Source organism: Podarcis muralis, chromosome 11, assembly GCF_964188315.1.
Source record: "Podarcis muralis chromosome 11, rPodMur119.hap1.1, whole genome shotgun sequence".
Lineage (NCBI taxonomy): Eukaryota > Metazoa > Chordata > Lepidosauria > Squamata > Lacertidae > Podarcis > Podarcis muralis.
Window position 1 is genome coordinate 44,136,373 of NC_135665.1, and position 21,886 is coordinate 44,158,258.

A 21,886-nucleotide genomic window follows, 5' to 3' on the forward strand; every position below is an offset into this window, starting at 1 on the left:
ATTGCCGTGTCCTTTAAAATACAGAAAGATTTTTATTCTACAGGAGATGGTTCTCCCTTCAAGAGTTCCTTACATTTGCTTTGGCCAGAGCTGTGGCTTTTTTAAAAAAGAAAATTTTATAATGGTTATTCTCACATTTTGCTGGAAAGGATGAAGGGTTAGTTTTCCACCCAAGAAAAATCCCAGACTGCCCTTCACATTTGTTAAAACGTGTGTGCGTGTGTTTGTGTGTGCGTGTGTGTGTGTGCGCGCGCACACACACACACACACGTTTTAGGATGCCCATTACTGGAGCTCTTTGCTACCTTAGAAATATGAGCGCCTATATATATTCTATTAAAATATTTTACTACTTAAAACATACATTGCAATTTGGTTTATGTCCCACAATATAAAAATGACATGGTTTTAAAGTAAGTTCTGGAAATGTTTCCAGTCTTGCATGCTATGGAAACTCCAGTGTGCCAAGGGAAGGGATGGTTCCCATTATATCCAGAAGGGCTTTATGTTTAGTACTTTTGTTTCACGGTGCGCTTCATGTAGTACGAGGTGATAGTGTAGTCTAGTTCAGTATTGTGCCAACTCTGGCTTATGCTATACAATAATGTGGTTATGAAATGGCTATTAGTTTGTCTGTCCCCAGTTTCCCACTCCCATAGTCCTATTGAAAGGAGAAGCCTATACTGGAAGGAGAAGTATTTGAATGTTCTTCCTGTTACTCAGATGTTGTGTACAAAGTTCATGGCCATTCACTTCCTTTTACTTCTGCTTACGCAAAAGTGACAGTAGTGTAATACTTTCCATTAGGTACCATCAAAATGTTACAAAGTAGTGCACAAGCTTTCAAGTTCAGCTTTTCAGTAGTTGCTCAGTATTTTGTGATTTTTGTGGTGCTTTAAAAGATACCACACTCCTGTTTGGATTTTCTCTGATGGACTGGCACAGCTACCAGTTTGTTTTTCTTTTTCATTCAGTGTGTGTGCACCAGTTTAGGGTGGAGACATGTTTTAAATAATTGGCTGATTTTACAGGCTTTATATAAAATAGAAAAATACTAGATTATAAAAAGAAGTCTTTCTCATGTGAGAAAGTATGCCTAATACTTGCTTGTCAACATAAAGTGTTGCTTAATAAACCTAGTGACAATCCGTTAAACTTTCCAGTGTGAAGATTAAATTGTCCAGCATAAAATGAATCGTGCTTTTTAAAAGGCCTCATTTATAGGTGTACCATGATGTGTGACTGATTCTGAGGTGCTTTGTAAAGGGTCGTTCTCCTCCTCCAGTATTTGTAAAAAATATTTCCCCACTCCACTGTATCTTGAATTCTCTGATTTTTGCATTAGTTTTTCTTCCATGGGATGTTCTGCCATAAAATGTTCTATATAATCTAGAGGCAGCCTTCTCTGAAGCTGCCTTATGAAGCTTTGTTTTCCCATCCTGCCCTTTTGTTTATTTTCTTTGCACAGTTGATAAGACTTTAAATAGCCATGGTGAAAGTACACAAGATCAAAGTAATTTTAAGCAAACAGACCTGTGATCGTTGGAATAGGGGAGGAAGTGGGCTGAACCTCTGAGCTATTGCATTGAGATGGTGGCTTGGACAGGGCTGACATGTAAGTCCTAGGTTCAGCATCTATCATCTTAAAGAAAAAGGTATCTGGTTGAAGAGTAAGGAAGAGTTGCTTTCTGTGAACTTTGAGACCTGCTGCAAAGCTTGGTAGATAATACTGGACTGAATAGACTAGTGGTCTGATGTTTTATAAAGGCAAAAACTTCTGTTCCAGGTGTGGGGAACCTTTGGCATTGCACTGTTGCTGTATTACAACTCCTGTCAGTCCCAGCAAACATAGCCAGTGGCCAAGGGTGTTGGGAGTTGTAGTTCAGCAACATGTGGAAGACCAGAGGTCCCCCACACTTGTTTTATTCCCACAGTACTTGGGTAGTAACTTATTTCTTTGCACTGGGGCCCAATCCAAGGGTTGTATACAATGCTGTTAGTCCGTTGATTCAAAGGCCCTTGTGCTAGTGATGGTTTCCTGTGTTGCTGGTGAAACCAATGATTTGATTAATTTATGCTCCATATACTGTAAAAAAGGTAAAGGGACCCCTGACCGTTAGGTTCAGTCGCTAACGACTCTGGGGTTGCGACGCTACTGTAGTACTTAATAAAAGCAATCTAAGTGGTTTGCAAAGAAACCTACAGAGATACCAAATATATATTTAATCAGAGAACCATGTGATTCAACCAAATTAGAATGTGGAATAATTAAAATTGCACTAGTGGAAAGGGCTCATCACCCTTGGGAAGGTAGCTTATCTAGGAGAAGGAAACCTCTGCTGCTGGAAGAAGTGCTAAGGAGTAAACCCTAGACAAATCTGGAGTGGAATCCCTAAGATGGTTGGATGGTGCCTTGTATGGCTCCTTCTGGCAACTTCTGCAAATTTCTTGCTCTGCTTTTCTTTGGACCACATCAGTGAGGCCAAGAGAGGGTTCTTGTCGTCTGGGTAGCCCAGGACCTCTATACACACTGCCCAAGCTTGTGCCCCGGGAATGTCACTTCAGTGCAGCTAACACAGCGGTTTGACTTCACCCCTGGAGATGTACTCCATTGTCTCTCAAGACAGACAGATGCCAACTACTACTACTAGTGGAAATATTGTGAAACTACTTTTTATTTTACTGCCTTGTATGAATTATACATGCAAATGCAAGATTTTGGGAGAAGTCCTGTTGTGCAGTTGGGAAACAATGCTAAGATTGTATATTTATTACTATTTCACAGTGTTTATGTAACATGTGATTGTAATAAAACCTCATAAACTGAACTATAATTCAGGATTGCTATTTTAACCTACAGATAAAGCAATTAAACACTTAGGAATTAATTTTTTGTGAAGGATAGCTTTAATTGATGGTACTGAGAACACACATGATTATTATTTTTGAGACTATTTTGTTTCTGGTCTGTTATATCTGAGAATGAAAGAAAATATGAAAGATGGCTTTATTAACATTACCGTGTGCATGCTTCAGTATGTTTAAAAAAACCCTTTATTAAGAAAGATGCAATATACAGTTTATTTAAATCCAACAATTAATTAGCTGTGATCACCTTTTTTTTTAAAAAAATCTGTTCACAACCTTCTTATGTTTGGTTTTTGATTGCCTCTGCTGTGCTGCTGCTGTAATCTAACTTCTTGCTTCCTTTAGTGATTTGAGCTACAGAATACTGTTTACCAGGAAAATATTTCTGAAACCAAAGCTCTCTTTGTATCTATTCAAAACAAAGGAAAATGCTTGAATCCGTGAGCAAAGTTGGAGGGGGCTCTATTGCTAGAGCCTGATGCTGTTCCTGCCAGATAGCATTTATGGCTTCTGTCTGTGTTCTGCAGTAGCTCTTTTCTATGGCAAAGGATACCAAGCTTCCTGCTAGAAAGCCACATAGCTGCATGCAAATTCTCTTAAATTCAGGAATACTCCCTGTGCACCCTTTGTACTTTCCTCTGTGGTTAAAAGCGGAAACGTGAGCTGATTTCACCATTGAAATGCCAACTGTTAATCAGTATCATGACAGAAAAATATAGCATGGATCAATGTGGTGGTTTCAGCTATGAAGTTGGCTTTTGTATTTGCCGCATATGCAAGAGATCGTTGAGGGACATCATGTTATGTTAACAGAACATCTTGTTATGCTAATCGGGCATGGTTGGGCTATTTTTGCTGTGTGTGGTGCTTTTCCAGGGCTTATAAAAACTTCAATCTTAGCTGGAATATTTTCCTAATGTAAACCGATTAATTAAAAAACCAGGCATATTTTTGCCAAGGGAAGCACATTTTTCACCTTTGGATATTAACATGTTGGCACTCCTTTTCCTGTGGACTTTAACTTTCAGAACTGAGGATTTCCTTTTGGTTCCCCCGCCCTGCTTGTGTTTCCTTCCCTAAAGGCTTCTAAGCCAGGACAATTGTGTCCAATTCTCCCAACTGAAATGCTTGGCTTTTTGGCTAGCGGATGCTGTGGTTAGATAAACTGGTGTTAATTGACCGAAAGTTCATATTTGTGTTGGATATAATTCCAAAAGTTTTAATTCTGTAATTTATTTTTAATCTTGTCATTTGGTGCTTTGAAAAGGATTATGATAGATTTTATTTATGTTTATTAAGGTATTTGTATAGGGCTTTTCAGGACTGTGTGACACTCTCAGGGTGGTTCACTTAATAAAATAATAAAACACAAATATGTAGACATAACTCAGGCTAAAAATGAGCAGGAAAATAGATCTCCCCATATAGCAGCAGTGATAAAATTACTTTTTAAAGCCTGGACCAGCCTCAAATAGGTTAAAAGTGAATGTAATGCAGCCAATTTCTTTAGAAGCCACTAATGAAAGAGCAAAGAGCACTTCTGTGGGAGGGAGTTCCATAATGAGGATAACAAATGCCCCAAAATTAGGCTGGAAAATAGATTAGACTTGAACTAAACAATCAGTATCTTAGAGAAACACCTGGTACCATGAAACCACCCTTTCCAGTATCTTATTGAAGAGTGGAATGTGAGATACTGGCTAATAGTTATTAATAGCCAGAGGGTCCACATTTCCATTTTTTGGAACAGGTGTCTAACCATTGCTTCTCTGAGATCAGTAAGCATTGCACTCTCAGAGAAGCATGAACTGCCACCAAGGTAAAGGTGATAAGCCCTAACCTGGCAGATTTTAATAATTAGGAAGAGTAAGGATCCATAGGCAGATGATAGGCCTTAATTCTCAACTCTCCAATACATTTGTCCACGTCACCAACTGGCATAAGCTGCAAAGCAGCCAGCACCACCTCTGTGACTCCTTCTGTAAGCTCAGACAAGGAGATAGTTACTCAGCAGGGCAGGTGGTACAGCAGCAGAATCCAAGGCTTATCTCTAGTCCTTGACAGCATGTAGAGAGACTGAGAGCTGTCTGGACACACATTTGCTTTCCAGCCATGTTTCAGTAATGCAGCAAGAAGTTAACAACTTCCCATTAGTTGATCTAACATTCACAAAAAGCACCTTGAAATTGTGGGTGCCTACAGAATGGAGAGGGAGCACAGATATCTGGCTCCCTTTCATCTACCACGTCTACTTCTCACATGCCATAGCATCTTCTGCTCCTTAAAATCCAAATGGTGGCCTCTTCTTCCTGCCCCCACTTCATTCCTTATCCCTAAATTCATTTTAGCTCCAACCGACTTAAAATTCATTGATAGAACAGGGCCACCAATTCCAATTAAATATAATTATATCGTTAACGTAGGTGAGAAGAGAAATATTTTCTTTGGCTTTGTGGAAGAAAAATGATATAAAGTTGGTGCACCATCTTGCATTTGTGATTCTTCTCTCTTGTTGAGTGCCAGAGCGGTTAAGATATAGCACTCCACCTGGCCAGGGTATAGTCCCTTTAACCCAGAGCCTTCCAAACTGTGTGTTGCAATACAGTGTGTAGGTGTGTCTCATGAACACTTCCTGCACACCTCCCAGGGCTAGAAAGGGGTTAGTTTAACCTCTGGATTGCTAGTAAAACTGAATTACTTGTTTCACAAAATGATGCATGTCTAAAAACTGTGCCACCAACATGAAAAGTTTGGAAAGCTCTGCTTTAACCCAATCTGCTTTGACTGACAGCAGTTGTTTAGGGTTTACTTATCCTATGAGTTGGGGATGACAAGGTGAAGAACTTCCTGAATCCAGAAAGTATGCCATATCATAGAAATCTTGTCTTAGTTTAGACAAGATGAATCATGAGCCTGATGAAAATAGGTAGCAGCTTCTTTGTCCTTTTATTTGTCAGGTTTAAGACCACAAGGATTAGATCTGTACCTCAAGGCTTGTGACTTCTAGTCTCAGAACTGATTGTATGCTTGTAATTTGGTTGTGAGCATTATTGACGTCTCCCCTATAGGTTGTGCCTCCATTCCTGAGAAATCAACACAATTGCCTCCTTCTCCATCACTGTTGAGATTGTTCATGAGGATTAGTGGCTGTGTCATAGAATAGTAGCTGTGAATCGCAGACAAGAGCTACAGTTGTCCTTACTGAATGTCTACACAATATTTGGTGTATTTTAAAATATTGTATTTATGCCCCCTCTCCTCATAACGGCTGCTTGAGGCAAATGCAGGGTTCTTGATGTTTTTTAAATTCTGGTTTCCATGATTAGTGCTTCCTGCTGTATCACATAAGTAAGGGGCGTGAAACCTTTTTCAGTCTGAGGACTACATTCCCTTACTGGCAACCTTCCAGAGGCCACATGCGTAGTGGGTAGACAAGTGGATGTAAATTTTACCTTCATACAATAGGCTGATTTCTACGCACTGTCTCATACCCCTTTCTATCTTATATCCAGGCAAAGAAGATTTAATATCACTTCAAGGACAAATTCTAGCCAGACAAAAACACTCAGAGGCCTAGCTCCACAACATCCTTTAAAGAGTGTGGCCATTGGAGAGTCCAAAGGGCCGGACAGAAAGGCCTGGGGGGCCACATTAGGTTCCCCTTTCTTGACTTGATATTGTATCTTTCCCTTTTTTTAAAATGGTAAATGAGGTCAAGATTCCTTCTCTCCCAGATCAATGTTCTCTTGTTTCCAGTACCTCATATGGTCTTTATTTTTTAATAGCTCCACAGCCACTCCCAGTTCATATTTCTGAAATGTTATGAATGCTAATATAGGACACACTAGAACTTGCAATGACTTGTTTGTAATTGCTGCTGCTTCTAGTTGCATATTGTTGAAAGTGAGCAATGTTCAATTTATAGGACCTGTCTCACCAAGCTCCTTTAGCAGTTCTATTTTCCTAATGTAAGATAGGCTTTTTATTTGGTAATTTAGGAGGGGCAAATAAGGCGCACCTTCTAGTAATTCACTGGCTTGCATCCAGAGATGTTTTATGATAGTCGAAAGGCACTTCCATGTGCACAAAGCAGCCCTGCTGAATACTCCTGATTCCCCATCCCATTGCCGCTCTTCATGTCCCATCAACCTCTGTTCCAGATGGTCCCTCAAGCTTCTGAAGTGGCTATTTGGGGAGGCCCACAGCTTGTAGTGGAAGAGGTCAGCAAGGTCCTCTTGTGTTAATGGAGTTTCACTTATCCGGCTCTGGCTCCAACACTTTATATGAAGCCTATTTTACAGTTTCCCCCCTCTGATTTAGTCTGTTTTATCTTGCTCAAGATCACAGAGTATGTGGGCAAGCTGGGGTTGCAAACTTGAAGTTGTACCTGCTGCTTGAATGGAGCTCTGTACACATAGGATTTCCCTTTCCTTTTTACCTCACTGTACCCCCCCTCCAAATCTTCTCTGAAGAATCCCTCAGCCCTCTGGAATAGTTGTTGAGGGTGGGTGCAGGGCTTTAGGGGAGAGGAGGAAGTTCCATTGTGCAAGTGGAAGTCTGTTACATGAGTGGAATGGTAGTGTTGGATACCACTTTACATCTTGCACAGATCAACCATTCTGTCTGTTGGACTAGCTCTTATGGTACCCCAACAATCTATAACTTAAAGTTAATTAATTTTGTCCATAAACTTTTTAAAAACTTTTTAAAAAATCTAATACAATTTTTTAAATTATGGTTTTTTAGAGAAAACCTAACAAGAAAAAACTAAGCATAGGGATATGGAGTAAAGAGCTGTTGAGTTGCCTTACTTAAGGCCATTAAGGTCATACATGCCACTTTAGAGCACTTCTGCAGGTATGTATTTACCGTATGTCTTGCCCTTCTGTTAAAATGTAATCAAAGGAGCTTACAATAAAGGTAAAAGAAAAAAGTAGCAGCAGTTTTAAAACAACACATGAAAGCTGGCAAGGAAAGGAGGAGATGTTGGGAAACCCCTGAAAGTTGAGCAAAAGGAAAGCAACTGAGCCTATCAGTGTTTTAAAAAGGCATTTGTGCACACCATCATAGGAGTGTGTACTGATATTTTAAGGGTTTTGAACTGGTATGGAACAGTAGAGGTGCAAATGACAATACTAGTTGCCTGCTAAGTAGGTAATGTGTAGAGGCTGCAGTATGCAGTGCTTCAGTTCACGCATTACACCAGCTATGGTTTTGCAACCAACAGTTACGAACTTGCAGACTTACAGCAGGTAAACTATGGTTTAGGCCTGTTTGTTTGTTTTCATTTCTTATCTGCTGAGCACTCCAGGCTCACTCCCATCTTCATGGTTCAGTCCCTGCATTGGCAGGAAAGACTGCCTGAGACCCTGAGGGACACTCTATTCCATACCCTCCAACATTTCTCTGATGAAAATAGGGACACCCCATTCCATAATGGTGATTTTACTATTTATACCCCATATATCTTACAGGGTTGCCCCAGCTACTTTGGGCAGCTTCCAACATATATAAAAACCACAATAAAAAATTTAAAAACTTCCCTATACAGGATTGCCTTTAGACAGCTCAGGGGTCATATAACCCCATACCCTCCAACATTGCTCCAAAGAAAATAGGGACATCCTAAGGAAAACTGGGACATTCCGGGATCAAATCAGAAACCGGGAGAGCTTCTCTAAATCAGGGATGTCCCTGGAAAATAGGGACACTTGGAGGCTCTGCTATGCATATTTCTCCCAACATTTCCCCCTTCCATTTACACGGGGGACGGGACATAATCAAATAGTTCTTTTGAGGTGTATGTTATGAGGCAATGTTTTATTTGTATTTTCTTTTTGTGTGTGTGTGTTGTCCTGGAAGCTGTGCTGAAGGGTAGTATAGAAATCATTTAAACAATTAACAAACAATTCCCATGGGCCTTGACATATTTGCAGTAATCTGTTAAAATTGAAGGTGTGTCAGAGTCCCATGGAAATTAATGGGACACAAGCACAATGTTAAATACTTGAACCCAATGACTTCAATAGAGCTTTTGTTACACTTGAGAAGAACAGTCTGGCTGGATCAGATATCCTTCAGTCATCATTTGGTTTCCATTAGGGAGCTAGCTAAATACATAGAGATCACAAAGATGATAGCTAGGACTCTCTGACCCAGTATGTAGTATTGCTAAGAGAAGCATACTGTTTCTCTATATGAAGGTTCATTTAGCTGTCATTGTTAATGGCTTTTGATGGTTTTATAGCCATTAAAGCTAGTGGCCATCATCACATCTTGCGGCAGTGAATTCCGCAAGTTAATATATCTGTCAGTATGTTTTTATGTGCAGGATCCTACTTACTTAATTGGTATAATTATTCTCTCCTGAGTGAATCTTTCTCCGTGACTGTCAATGACCCTGGTTTCTATTCTGTAATTTAGCCAAATATAAAGGGGGAACTTTCCAAGGCTGCTAAAAATGAAAGTGCAAGAGAAGGGGTTACCCTTGAGAAGGAACATGGCAAGGCAAAATGCTACTGATAAAAGCTTACTCCTAACCATAAAGTGAGTGAGTGTGGATGTTTTAATACTAATGTTTTAATACTACCCAAGTTAGAATTGTTATCCTGCGCAGACTTGAATGGTAGCCAGAGTCTTGTCCCTCCTTTGTCACCTTGGCATTATTTCTTTTCTGAATTGCCTTGGGGGAATCAATTTATCCTCCCTATCTAATTTTATAGACTACTGTTAAAATTTCTAAACTTGCCATGTATGCTTAATAGAAACCAGACATCCTCATTACTGAGTTTTTGCTGTTGTAGCAGAAAGTACTTTTTTGCCCTTGGAAGACAGTGGAAAAAATGGTTGCGAAAAGCTAGGAACCCTGGCAGGGGCAGTTTGGCAAGGAGTGTGGGGACATCATTTAACAGAACTCTGAGTTGACTGGTAAGGGTGTTGTGGAAATTAAATGTGGGGCATCTGTGGAGCAGTTGGCATAGTGAGAGACTGAGTATACATATTGAAAAACGGTGCCATGTTTTGAATAAATTGTTTGAGTAACAATTTATGTGCATGTCCAGCAAATAGCAAATTCAGGTTGTTCACTTTTCCCTGAATGAACACTGACTATACTAACCCATAAGGCAATTAAAATGGAGCATTTGCAGATAAGCCAAGTTAGTGGCACTGTATGCATTCATGGGGCTGCAGTCCTACGTTCACGTGAGAAGTAAGCCCCATCTAACCCTGTCGGATTTCCTTCTGAGTAAATATAAGCAGGTTCAGGTTGTAAATCTGCAGAAGTTATTCAGCAGAAATAGTGTTAAATCTAAGCTTGGATTAGAGTGTGAATCATGCTGCCAGATCCTGTACTTCTAGGTAGTTACAGCTATAATTAGAGTAGCTTTGAACCAATGCTTGAAAGGGCACAGAGAACTTTTTATTTTTTTAACTATCCAGGAATTGGTATAGGTGAATATTCATATTCTAAAGCAAGGTAGAATAACAAACACTTGTGTAAGATTATTTCTTTTACTAACTTAGTTCTCTCTCCACCCCTCAAAAACTGCTAAATAAGTTGCTGGATAAAATGAGATACCATTAAGACTTCACATGGGCTGCTTTCCATGTTAATGTTATGAGAATTGCTTTGAGTTTGCCACATCCACGACTTTCCGTTCTTAAAGTTCTGGTAAGCTGCAGGTTCGCCTCTGTTCATTTCATCCACACTGCTTTGGCATTCTGACCTGTCTTCTTTTACTCTCAGACCCTTTATCCCTCCACTCTGTTTGCAGAAATTGTTATTTAGGTTTTGTTTTTGTTTTTTTTAAAAAGGTTGGTGTTTGGATCAAAATGTACAGTTGCATGAGCAGAAGGTTATTTTATTTTATTATTTTTATTTATTAAATTTGTATACCACCCTTTACTCACAGTTCTCTGGGCGTTTACAACATAAAATCACAACACCAAATGCGCAATGAAATTGAACACCAAATGCGCAATGAAACACCAAATGCGCAATGAAATTGAAAACCAAAATAACCCAATAACCCCCATTCCCTTTCTGCTAGTGCAACACCCCGCACTGTATTCCTTACTATTCTGTAGCCTGCACAACTAATTATAACCAGGGGTAATCTAATCTCATTATAATCAGGGGTAATCAGTAGTTTTACTCTTAGGAGTTATACTCCCCATATATTACATTGCAAGGTGCTGAAGGCCTGCGAGAATTTATTTACCCTTTCCTTTCAAAGGAGTGTATGTGGTTTCTCCACCCAAATTCTACCTTTAAGAATAGCCCTGTGAGGTAAATAAAGATGAAAGATAGTGACTAACCTGAGGTCACTCAGTGAGCTTCATGGCTGAGTGTGGAGAACTTGGGTCTTCTTGGTCTTAGTTCAGCACTCTAACCACTGCACCACACTGGCTTTCGTGGGTCATGTAGGCTTTTGACGTAATCTTGAACCAAAAAGCAAGAATGGTTTTTATTTCTGTGGTTAGTATGACATTTGCAGTAGTGCTAATCCTGGGATTCTGTCTCTGGATAATGAATGGTAAGCAGCTTTGCTGCGGAAGTGATGGTTTCACTGTGGTATCCTGTAAATGTGTGGTTGTGATTGTGGGGAAGGGGGATGGGGAGAGCAAAGAGACTGAAGAAGTAATGTCCTATGGAGAGAGGGTTTTACCTCACTTACCTCACTACTATTCACAATTTTAAAAAAAAATGTTGGTTAGGGTTATTCCTCACTTTAAAAAAAAAAAGTTGGAAGAGACCTTTTTTGTACATCTCTTTTTTGCTAAATTCTTTTTCTCATTTTGGAATTTACCTTGAGATTAGAGTCTGGTTCAAGCAGTCCTCAAATGATGATAATGCATACATCGAATGTTAAGTTGCATTTGGATAATAAATAGCAGAGGCTGACGTGAACACAACACACAGGCTGATCCTCCAACTCAATGTAGGACATTTACACATTCAGTTATGAGAGCCAAGAGGGCATGGGGGTTAGTGCCTCTACATCTTGAGGGGCGCTGTACATTTGAAATGCTAGAAGTTAAAATACCACAAGGTATGGCTCAAAAAGATACTGGGAGAGGGGGAGGAATAATCCTCAGCATAACAAATACAGGGACCCCTTTCATGTTTTTAACCTGGAAATTCTAAAAGACGTAATGAATGATAAGAGGTGGGTTAAACTTCTCAAGCTGAGCTTCACTAACCAGGCAAATCTGCCGTGGAATGAGGTGAGCAATGGGCCTACCAAGGTCTGGGTTTCTCCAAGCAGTCTTCCTTAGTGTGACAAATATGTTAAGAATGACACAGACACCATGCTTGTATTCCTGTGCCTGCAGCTCTGCCTTCTTGCCTTCCTCTGCTGAGAGGAGCCTTGACCACCCTTTCATTTCAAAGCTATAGGCCAAATAGGGGCCTTAAATAGGTCTCTAATTACCTCTCCTTAAAAGTTACAACTCAAACATCAGTGATCATAGGGCTTCAAACTATCAGAAGAGCTGAGTACCATCTTCCAACACTTGATCCCTCAAGACTAGATTTTTCACACTACATCCCTATCCAGACAATTTAAAAACAACAATTTATTTAAGGTTGCCACATGTCCCCTTTTTCTGGGACATGTCCTCTTTTTCATGGGTAGGTAAAATGAGAGTCCATAGTTAAAAGTAGAAGTCAGCAAATGTGTCCTCTTTTTTGCTCTTCAAAAAAGACTGAGGGTAGGCAAATTTAAAACTACAGAAGAGTTTGGGTACTAACCAGCATAATCCGCATTTCAGCATATTATAAAAATATGTAGGTGGACATGAAGGTGTACAGTCTGTGTGTGCTTGGGGCTGAGGGTTGTTCCTGCCTTGAAATACGCATGTTGGGATGAATGTAATATTTAAATTGGAGAGTATATACGAGTCCCATCTCAATATGGAAAAGTGAAGGGGAAAAACAATCTACAGTGTATCTCCCTGTAAAATATTTCACTGGTATACAACAATGTTTTGTTTTGGTTTTTTTAGTTGTAGCAGTTACTGATAGAATCATAGAATCATAGAGTTGGAATAGACCACAAGGGCCATTGAGTCTAACCCCCTGCCAAGCAGGAAACACCATCAGAGCACTCCTGACATATGGTTGTCAAGCCTCTGCTTAAAGACCTCCTTGATGTCAAGGAGTAAGCATAAAAATAAGAAGAACCCATGAAACCCTACGCCCCCTCTAGCAGGGAAGAGGTCTTTTCTCTTGATATATACTTGAATGTCAGAGAACCGCTAAGGTGTAGTGCAACTATAGAGAGGATTCCCTGTTCCTTCCAGCTTGCTATACTTGGGATGCAGGGTGCTCATCATGTGTGATAACTGGCTAGGATACTACAGTGATTCAATAGACACAGTTAGTTCAAATTGTCCTTCTACTCTATAACTTCATTAATAACCAGTGTTCTTCATCAAGCTTTCAGAAAATTCTTCCCTTTTTTCCTGGCTTCAAAAAACATTGTCTCATAAAAATAAGCCCTACATTCCTTGCAGTCGTTCCAGTTCTTATTTATATTCTGTCCAAGTTTCAAATTCTTTCCCTTTTGATTATTTCCATTCCCACGTTATCAATCCAAATAAACATAGCAGCTAAATAATTTGCCTCATAACTTGCCTTATGTGGAAAGCATCATTCTGGTATCTGAACTCTGCGCTATTCTCACTTCTGCAGTTGGCAGGCCTGGTTGCTGGTATCTATGGGACAGATAGGTAAATGGGGCTTGGAAGTCTAGGCAGTTTGTGTGCACTGCATGATACTGAATACGCTACACTCTTGAGTTTTGCATGTTGCTTAGTAGTTTCGTCCATGCTTGATAATACGTATAGATAAATATTTAACTGTGTATCTTTTTTTCCCTTCCCCCAACAGCTGGCTTACCCCTTGCTGTTCTAAACTTGGCAAAAATAAAGCCGTATCAGAGGGGCTTTTTCTGTAATGATGACAGCATCAAGTATCCGTTCCATGACAGTACCATCACATCCACTGTCCTCTACGCAGTGGGGTTCACACTGCCCATTTCCTCTGTAAGTAGCTGGCAGCTGTGTGGGGAGAGTCTGAAGTGTGTGCTGAGAGCTCATTATTTGACCAAGTCTTTGAGAAAAGAAAAGGAAAAGGCTTGGCTTAAATGTACTTGGCTGACTAAACATTTGTAGTAACAGAACGAGAAGCCTCTGTGAAACACATTACTAAAGCAGGAATGGTGAGCCTGCCCCATCGCCCCATTTCATTAGCCCCAGTCAGGGATGATTGGAGCTGTATTCCAAAACTTATGAAGGACACCAGGTTGGGGAAGTTGCTCTATTTAGTTGTAAGGTAAAGGTAAAGGGACCCCTGACTATTAGGTCCAGTTGTGGCCGACTCTGGGCTTGCGAACTCCTCTTGCTTTATTGGCCAAGGGAGCTGGCATACAGCTTCCGGGTCATGTGGCCAGCATGACTAAGTCTCTTCTGGCGAACCAGAGCAGCACACAGAAACACCGTTTACCTTCCCGCCGGAGTAGTACCTATTTATCTACTTGCACTTTGACGTGCTTTCAAACTGCTAGGTTGGCAGGAGCAGGGACTAAGCAACGGGAGCTCACCCTGTCGCGGGGATTCGAACCGCCGACCTTCTGATCGGCAAGTCCTACGCTCTGTTGTTTAACCCACAGCGCCACCCGCGTCCCCTATTTAGTTGTAAACCAATATAATTGTTGGCACAATTAGTGTGCACTGTTAATATGTATGCTTCCTTGGGAAATGTGTGCATTTCAAAATGGGAAGCCACTTTAATCACTTATTTGAATATTGTTGGGAAATTTAAATTGGTTATATTATTTAAATTTATCTTAATTGTCTTGGTTTAAAGCAATTCACCTTGGAACCAATTAAGAATTTCTGCTTTGGTGTTGAAGGGACTGCTGGGTGAATGAATGAATGAAGTGAGTTTAGAAAAATGTGTTCAATTAAATAGGTAGGCTTGTCTTTGTATTTAAAATTATGCTGAATTAAGAATGTCTGTATGAGGTACGCTCAGTTAAAATGACCATTTGAGAGCCTCAACACTTCCTTAATTTAAATGTAAGATGTTTAGCATGACCCCTTTGATATAAGATTCACTGAATTAAGTTGTGTTTACTCCTAAATAACTGTATATGGGATTTTATCCTTGGGATCATGGGGGTGTTTGTGGGAGATCCAAATCCATTTTTTACTCATGCACAACCTTTTACGTTGAAATACTGAGCTACATCTATTGGAATTGCTCATTAAAGGCTCTTGCAAATATAGCGAAGTGTGTTTTAAGAGTCTTGCTGTTAAAATAAAATGAGGACCACCATTGAAATACCTTGAGCAGTTGAAATATGCCTAACTGCTAAGATCACACTAATTTGTTATAGTAAACCTCTTCTTGGAAGTAATATTTCATTTTCAGTCTACACTACCCAAAGTCAATAGTGCTCATATGTTTGCTCTTTACTTCAGACACATAACATTACAGTGTTAATACTCCAGATCTCTCTAAAAGCAAATAAAATTCTTGCCTCTTAAGCTTGTACATGCTGCTGACACTTAATGCCCAAATAGTTTACTTCAGCTGAAAAATGCTGTTGGGATATAGGAATGTCATTTGCTTTCTTCTTCGGTTTAAACTGAACATTAATGTACAGTCTTGCCAACATTATTGTGTATAAATACACACCTCTTGTCATATGTAAACCTAGAAAGTAAGAAAATGATTTCATCTTTGTCAAGAACATAGAAAATATCATTTAGTTTCAGTACAGCATATTTGGAAAACAAGATTATGCACTGAAAGGATTATGCGCTGTGAGGAGAAATAGATGCAATGTCATTCCATGTCATGTCAACGCGGTCATGTCACCCACCATCTTGGATTTTGATGAAACTTGGTGTACACCCTTCCCTTATGGTTGAAAGAAACCCCCTTAAATTTCCCCCCTTCATCTCAAATGGTTTTAATTTTATAGCACTTCAAAGTTTCATGAAATCTGAGTTGTCTGTCCCTCTTGAGACCCTTGGCACATGTACATTTTATGTTTTTTCTCCATAAACAATGATCAGATCTCTCTGAAATTTTACACAGAGCTCAATAAGAGGATGAGGATTTCAGGAAAAAATACACCAGCACTCAAAAGATTTTACAAATGCCTTTTTTTAAAAAATATAAATGTACTTTCTTTAGTGGAAAACCTCGGTTTAGAAAACCTCAATTTTCAGCTTGTGGGCATGATGGAACCCCAAGTTTTTGATGTTGAAAATTATTGCACAAACATGCTCTTTCTCGACAAAGAATGACATTTATGGGTTTTTTATTCCTTGTAATGGTTTTTTTTTTTTTTTGGACATTGTGGGGAAAAATGGCTACTGGGTACAACTTTCCTACAACCCACAGCTGTAATAGAAAAATAATAATGAAAGCAAGTTGTTCATTATAAAAATTAACATAATATTGGTTATTATAAGGTTTTTTTTGAAAACCCTTGTTTTTTGCATTGATTTGATGTGGAATGACCCCATGGATAAATTTGCTACATTATGTAGCGTAATAGAAAATGGAACTAAATTATGCAATTCAAGGATTCTGAGAAGATAAAACTTAGCTAAAAACATCAGCAGCTGTCGTCCTTCAAAATATTAGCAAGTGTCTCTAGGTTCTGGATAGGCTTGAGCTCTGAAACAGAAGGCTTTCTGCAGTGGTTTACATTATAGCTGCTGTGACTTCTGAATGAGAATTGATATCGTTCAGCTCCTCACCTAATCTAAGGTATTATCCAAACCATATATTTAAAGCACTCTTATACCACTTAAACAGATATGTCTTCCCCCAAAGGACTCTGGGAACTGCAGTTTACCCCTCACAGAACTGCAGTTCTGAGCACTCTTAGCTACTTTGGGGAAAAGCTATGACTGTTAAAGTAGTACATGAATGCTTTAAATGTATGGTGTGAATGTGACATAAGATTCCCCCACCTCTTCCAAGGTAATGGAGAATAACGTCTGTGAATGTGTGGTTATGGTTTCTTAGCAATTCAGTTTAGAAAACAACACCAATGAGTGACTTGGATAACACAACATGTTTCAGATACTTGCCTATATACCCCATGGTTAATAACTCTGCCTTGTTCAAGAACATCGTTAACTTTTCCCGAAGGGTAGCCAACGTGGTCTGTTGTAGCAAAAAACAAGAGTCAAGAGCCATAAGAAATGTGTTAGTCTTTAAGGTGCCACAGGATTTTTGTTTCTTTATCATCTTTAAGCTAATCTGACGTTGTGGGTTAGGTTTTCCATCAAGGCTAATCTCCAAACACGATCATACCAGTTAGTTACTGTAAATGCCAGGGACATTTTCCATCCTCCCGCTACTGTCATTCTGGCAGCTACTAATAAAAGAATAATGAAGTCTTTATAGAGCACTTTGGAAAGGGAGAGTAAGGCTAAAGAAGGATATCTAGGCACAGTGTGATTCGTGAATATTGGAAAGGTGATTAAATCTTGGATCCCAAAACCAAGCTACATGAAGACAATGCTACCATGTATGAACATAAGAGCCCTGAACAGAGCAAGTGCTCCATCAGTTAGGAGACAGAAGTTTGATTCATATAATTTAATCCTCCTCTGAAAAACCAGTAGTGCACCATCTTTAATGTTGCCTCCCGTCCTGTGGCTGAGATGGCTTTAAAGGGAGGGGAGGACCACAGAGAGTACCATATCAAGTCTACAATGGGTTCACCAATATCTGCTTCCCAGGCTGCTTTTAAACTTTGAAATTTTCCATATTTGATTCCCAGTAACATAAATTAAAGAGCAGAAACTACTCCCTTGCACTGATTGTATTTCCTGAGCCTGTGGTCGAGGGGGTTGAGAAAACAAAAGTTAACAACAAACTCAGGCACTCTGCTCTAACTCAGATTAACAGCTGTTTAATGAATGAAGATCAAGAAGATCAAATCTATCCATTCTTAAGGAAATCAGCCCTGAGTGCTCACTGGAAGGACAGATCCTGAAGCTGAGACTCCAATACTTTGGCCACCTCATTAGATGAGAAGACTCCCTGGAAAAGACCCTGATGTTGGGAAAGATGGAGGGCACAAGGAGAAGGGGACGACAGAGGACGAGATGGTTGGATAGTGTTCTCGAAGCTACCAGCATGAGTTTGACCAAACTGTGGGAGGCAGTGGAAGACAGGAGTGCCTGGCATGCTCTGGTCCATGGGGTCACGAAGAGTCGGACATGACTAAACGACTAAACAACAACAACAAAATGAATGATAGAGATTGGCAGCAGTACTCAATTTTTTTAAAGCAAGGCTTGCTGTGTACTTTTAAGTGCCCGAAGCCACTGCCTTTCAGGGTCTGGCAATGAGGCAAGAAGCTGCACAGGTGTTTTAAATTTCCCATTAACAAATAAGTCATGCAGATGAACAAGCCCCGCCTCTTCCCAGACCCCAACGTGACCATAACACTTTGGGCAGAAAATTTTTGGATAATCTTGGTAGGGGTGTAGGGGGGAGAGCATCGGAGCTAAAGCCTGCTGTCATCTCCTCCACACATACAGCCTAGTAAGAAGAATGGGATTTTCAAGACTTTGGAAGGCAAGTTGAGAAAGGGTACCAAAGGACAGGGTTTAAAATCTTGGGGACACATGGGAGTAGTCCATTGACCCAGGAGACATCTTTGATATGGTGAATAATGGGTAACAATTGCCTGAGTTGGCAAGGTTCCCAATACAGGCGTGGATTGGGGACTGCTATACCTCAGTTCTTAGCTTTCTTTCTTTTATTTTCTTTTAAAAGACAAGTTTATGAACCCATAATCTTTCCCCGTGGTGAAAGAAACCTATAGAGAGACGAGGAGAATAATAGGAAGTGTATGAAACCACAGTAGCCATGGTTTAATAATAATAGCTGACACACAACCAAGCTAAGAGGATGCCAAGAGATAACATTTTGCTTTAAGACGCTTCAACAGAGGATCATAATTGTTCCTTCAGAGTTGGGCTCGGTCTTTGGTTACCTGAATTCCCAAATATTTGAAAAATGTTTCCTGAAGTGTAAGATTGGACTTTTGTGCAAGAGAGACATCATCAGAGACCTCATCAAACCTTGGGATGTGAAGGCACATAAGTTGGGATTTTGTATAATTCACATCTAAGCCATATTTATTTGTCACTCAAGCAATGCCACTTGTAGGCAGTTTCTTTGCATGTTTAATGAGAGGTCAGTCCTGGTGTGTTGATTGAGGGTTACGCCTAGAAAGTGTGCATAGGGCTGCAGAATTGGATATTGGTGGAAAAAATATCAATCGGGTATCCTGATTAAGCTAGAAATGAATAAAGATCAAATAGCAAAATTAGTCTCTGTGTTAAATCAAGAAACTTGGCATCTGCCTATTGAGCCATTGGCCAGTCTTTTTCACTATTCTGCCAGCTTTGATTGTAAAGCCATTCTCAGGTGCTGCTGAACCAGAATCTCTGGTGCTGAACAACTTGGAAAGCTCTTGATTATTGTTTAGTTAATACCTTGAGGCCTGGCTTTAGAATGCACTGCACATGAAAGTACATTCTGCAAAAGGGGGGGGGGGAAGCATGGCGGAAGGGAAGGGAAGGATCAGTGATTTCCCTGGGGCTGCTCCTCTTTTGACTCTCGTACAATTCAAAATGAGTCACTTTGCTATTATTCATTAAGAATTTGAACAGCTGAAACCATCTGTTTAAAATGCACAAACACGGAGCATTAAATTGCATGTTGTGAGCCAGTATAACTTGATGTTGATGTCTAGATGAGCCCATTTGAATGCTGTGGAGTAAACGCCCTCCTGAACTAACTATGTCTTTATGTTGAACTAACCTGTATGTTAGACACACAATAGTGTGTGTAAATGATTAAAGGTAGCATTTTTTCCTATAGCAACCTGGCAAGAACAAAACTGAACAAACATAATATCCTACCATTTTGCTTCTTCTTCTTCTTTTAAAGTTACTTCATAAAAAGAAGGCCTTTGTAAAACTTTATGGGTGTAATCTGTATATTGGGTGTATTCTGTCTTGTTCTTTATTTTGCTCATGATTATTCATCTGTGTATAATGAAAGGTTTTACGTTCTGAGGCTAAAACAGCTTCAGGGGAATGACTGTATGTTTGGGAAGGGCTATTCCCCTCCAGGCCCCACGCTTGTGGTCCTAATCCTTCTTCCTGCCTAAGATAAATAGTGCCCCCTAAATCCTTCCTGTGTTAATTCCTTACGCACAAGTAACATGTCTAGTTGCTGTCTATGTTCAGTGCTAAGATAACTAATTCCAGGGACAGTACTTGTACATGTGTGACCTGCAGTAAAATGTAATAGAGTGTACATTTGCACCATAAGAGGAGTGCCTCTCCCTTAGCAGGCATCCCATCCCTCCTGATTCCTCCCCCCGCCCCCATAGGAATGTTGACTGTTGCAGGTCTAGGATCAGGTTGAAACTAGGAAAGTAGCTTATGGTAACCCTGCAATGTTATCTGTTGCTTTTATCCCCTTTGGAGGCTGAGCCAAGTGAGTAGTATACAGCAGCCTTCACCAACCTGGTGTTCTCCCGACGGTTTGGACTACAACTTCCATCAGCCCCTGCCAGCATGGCTGTGCTGATGGGAGCTTATGGGAGTTGTAGTCCAAACCATTTGGAGGGCACCAGGGTGGCAAAGACTGGTATAGAGCAACCTTCTGCATTGTAGTTTGCTGTTATGCAGCTATTGTTCATATGGGCTGTGCTGAGACTGTAGCTTACGGCAGCCCTCAAACGTATTCCATAGTTAATACTGGAGATCAGGGGCAGGCCTAACACTGGTTCAGAATCACAGTCAAAGCTCCCTCATGCCTCTCAGTTTGCAGCAAGTCAAATCTATTTAAATTGCCCTCTCAGATTTTTTAGCATGCCAAATCCAGCACTCAGTTGTGTGCAGAAGCCTCACCCATCAATGACTTACAAGCAGACTAATTGCAGTTTTAATGTCCCAAAACGAAACATACAAGAATTTTTTTGCACATGAAGTAGAATCTGAGTTAGAGCAGAGTGCCTGAGTTTGTTGTTAACCTTTGTTTTCTCAACCCCCTCAACCACAGGCTCAGGAAACACACACATCGCAGATACACTGCAACGTTTTGTTGCAAGACCGCACTTGTATATACTAAAAATAAACTCATTCCCACAGTGCCTGCCCTTATGTGGCATAATTGCATCACCCATGAATAGGAGGGAGGCATTGGCATGCGTGGGTGAACCCCAAGGTTTGCAGAGGTACGAAAAATCTTTAGAAAAAACTCAAAAGGGGGCTGCCTCCCCCCATGGTTCAGCAGTGATTGATTTCTCCCCCTCCCTCTTAAAGAGTAATTACATTTGCTCTGCCTGTGGCAATAAAGATGTCTACTATTCTGGGACTTGCTTTAATTTATGAACTCTCATTCCTGTATATAAGATGTATGCTCACAAAATTGAATGTGCACATTACAAACCTCCCTTGTGCAGCCTTTTCCTAAGGAATTTAGGCTGTGCCTTTAGAACCTGTTTCAGGGCTGTGCCAGGATGTAAACATTACTGCAAGTGGAAGTAGACTGGGTTTCACAGGTGTAAGAGCAGGTTTTGTGGGAGTGGTGAAAACAAGATACACCTTAGTAACATGACTGGCTTAAAAAAAAATTACCTCTATTTTCTATTCCTTTAAGTAACTTCCTGTTGTTGTTGACCATAATGAGCTTGTGGCAGGCAGTGTAGCCCAATGCATAGAATAATGGTCTTGGATCTGAAATATTTCTTCATATTTGAACTTAGCTGTAATCTGCCTTGTATTAGTAATACGTATCTTTCTTTTCCTCCCCATCTCCCCCCACCCCAAAGGTATTAACATCTTTAAAGTATCAAATAGGATTTAAGGCTGCTCCACAGATTGCAAAGTGTGAATTCGGTACATATGGGTGATATCCAACTAAGTTATACTTGGTGTCAAACCCACGTTTGCC

General features: G+C 40.1%; 1 protein-coding gene across 2 annotated transcripts in view; it reads left to right on the forward strand.

Moving 5' to 3' along the window:
• The window catches only part of PLPP1 (phospholipid phosphatase 1), a 91,069-nt gene that overhangs the window by 9,984 nt on the left and 59,199 nt on the right, over positions 1-21,886 (forward strand). The window contains exon 2 of one of the 2 annotated variants that reach the window (XM_028749106.2): positions 13,763-13,917. The exons of the other annotated variant lie outside the window; for it this stretch is intronic. Within the exon in view, the coding sequence (XP_028604939.1) occupies positions 13,763-13,917 (155 nt within the window). The remainder of the gene's footprint in view (positions 1-13,762; positions 13,918-21,886) is intronic. 2 annotated transcript variants of the gene reach the window in all.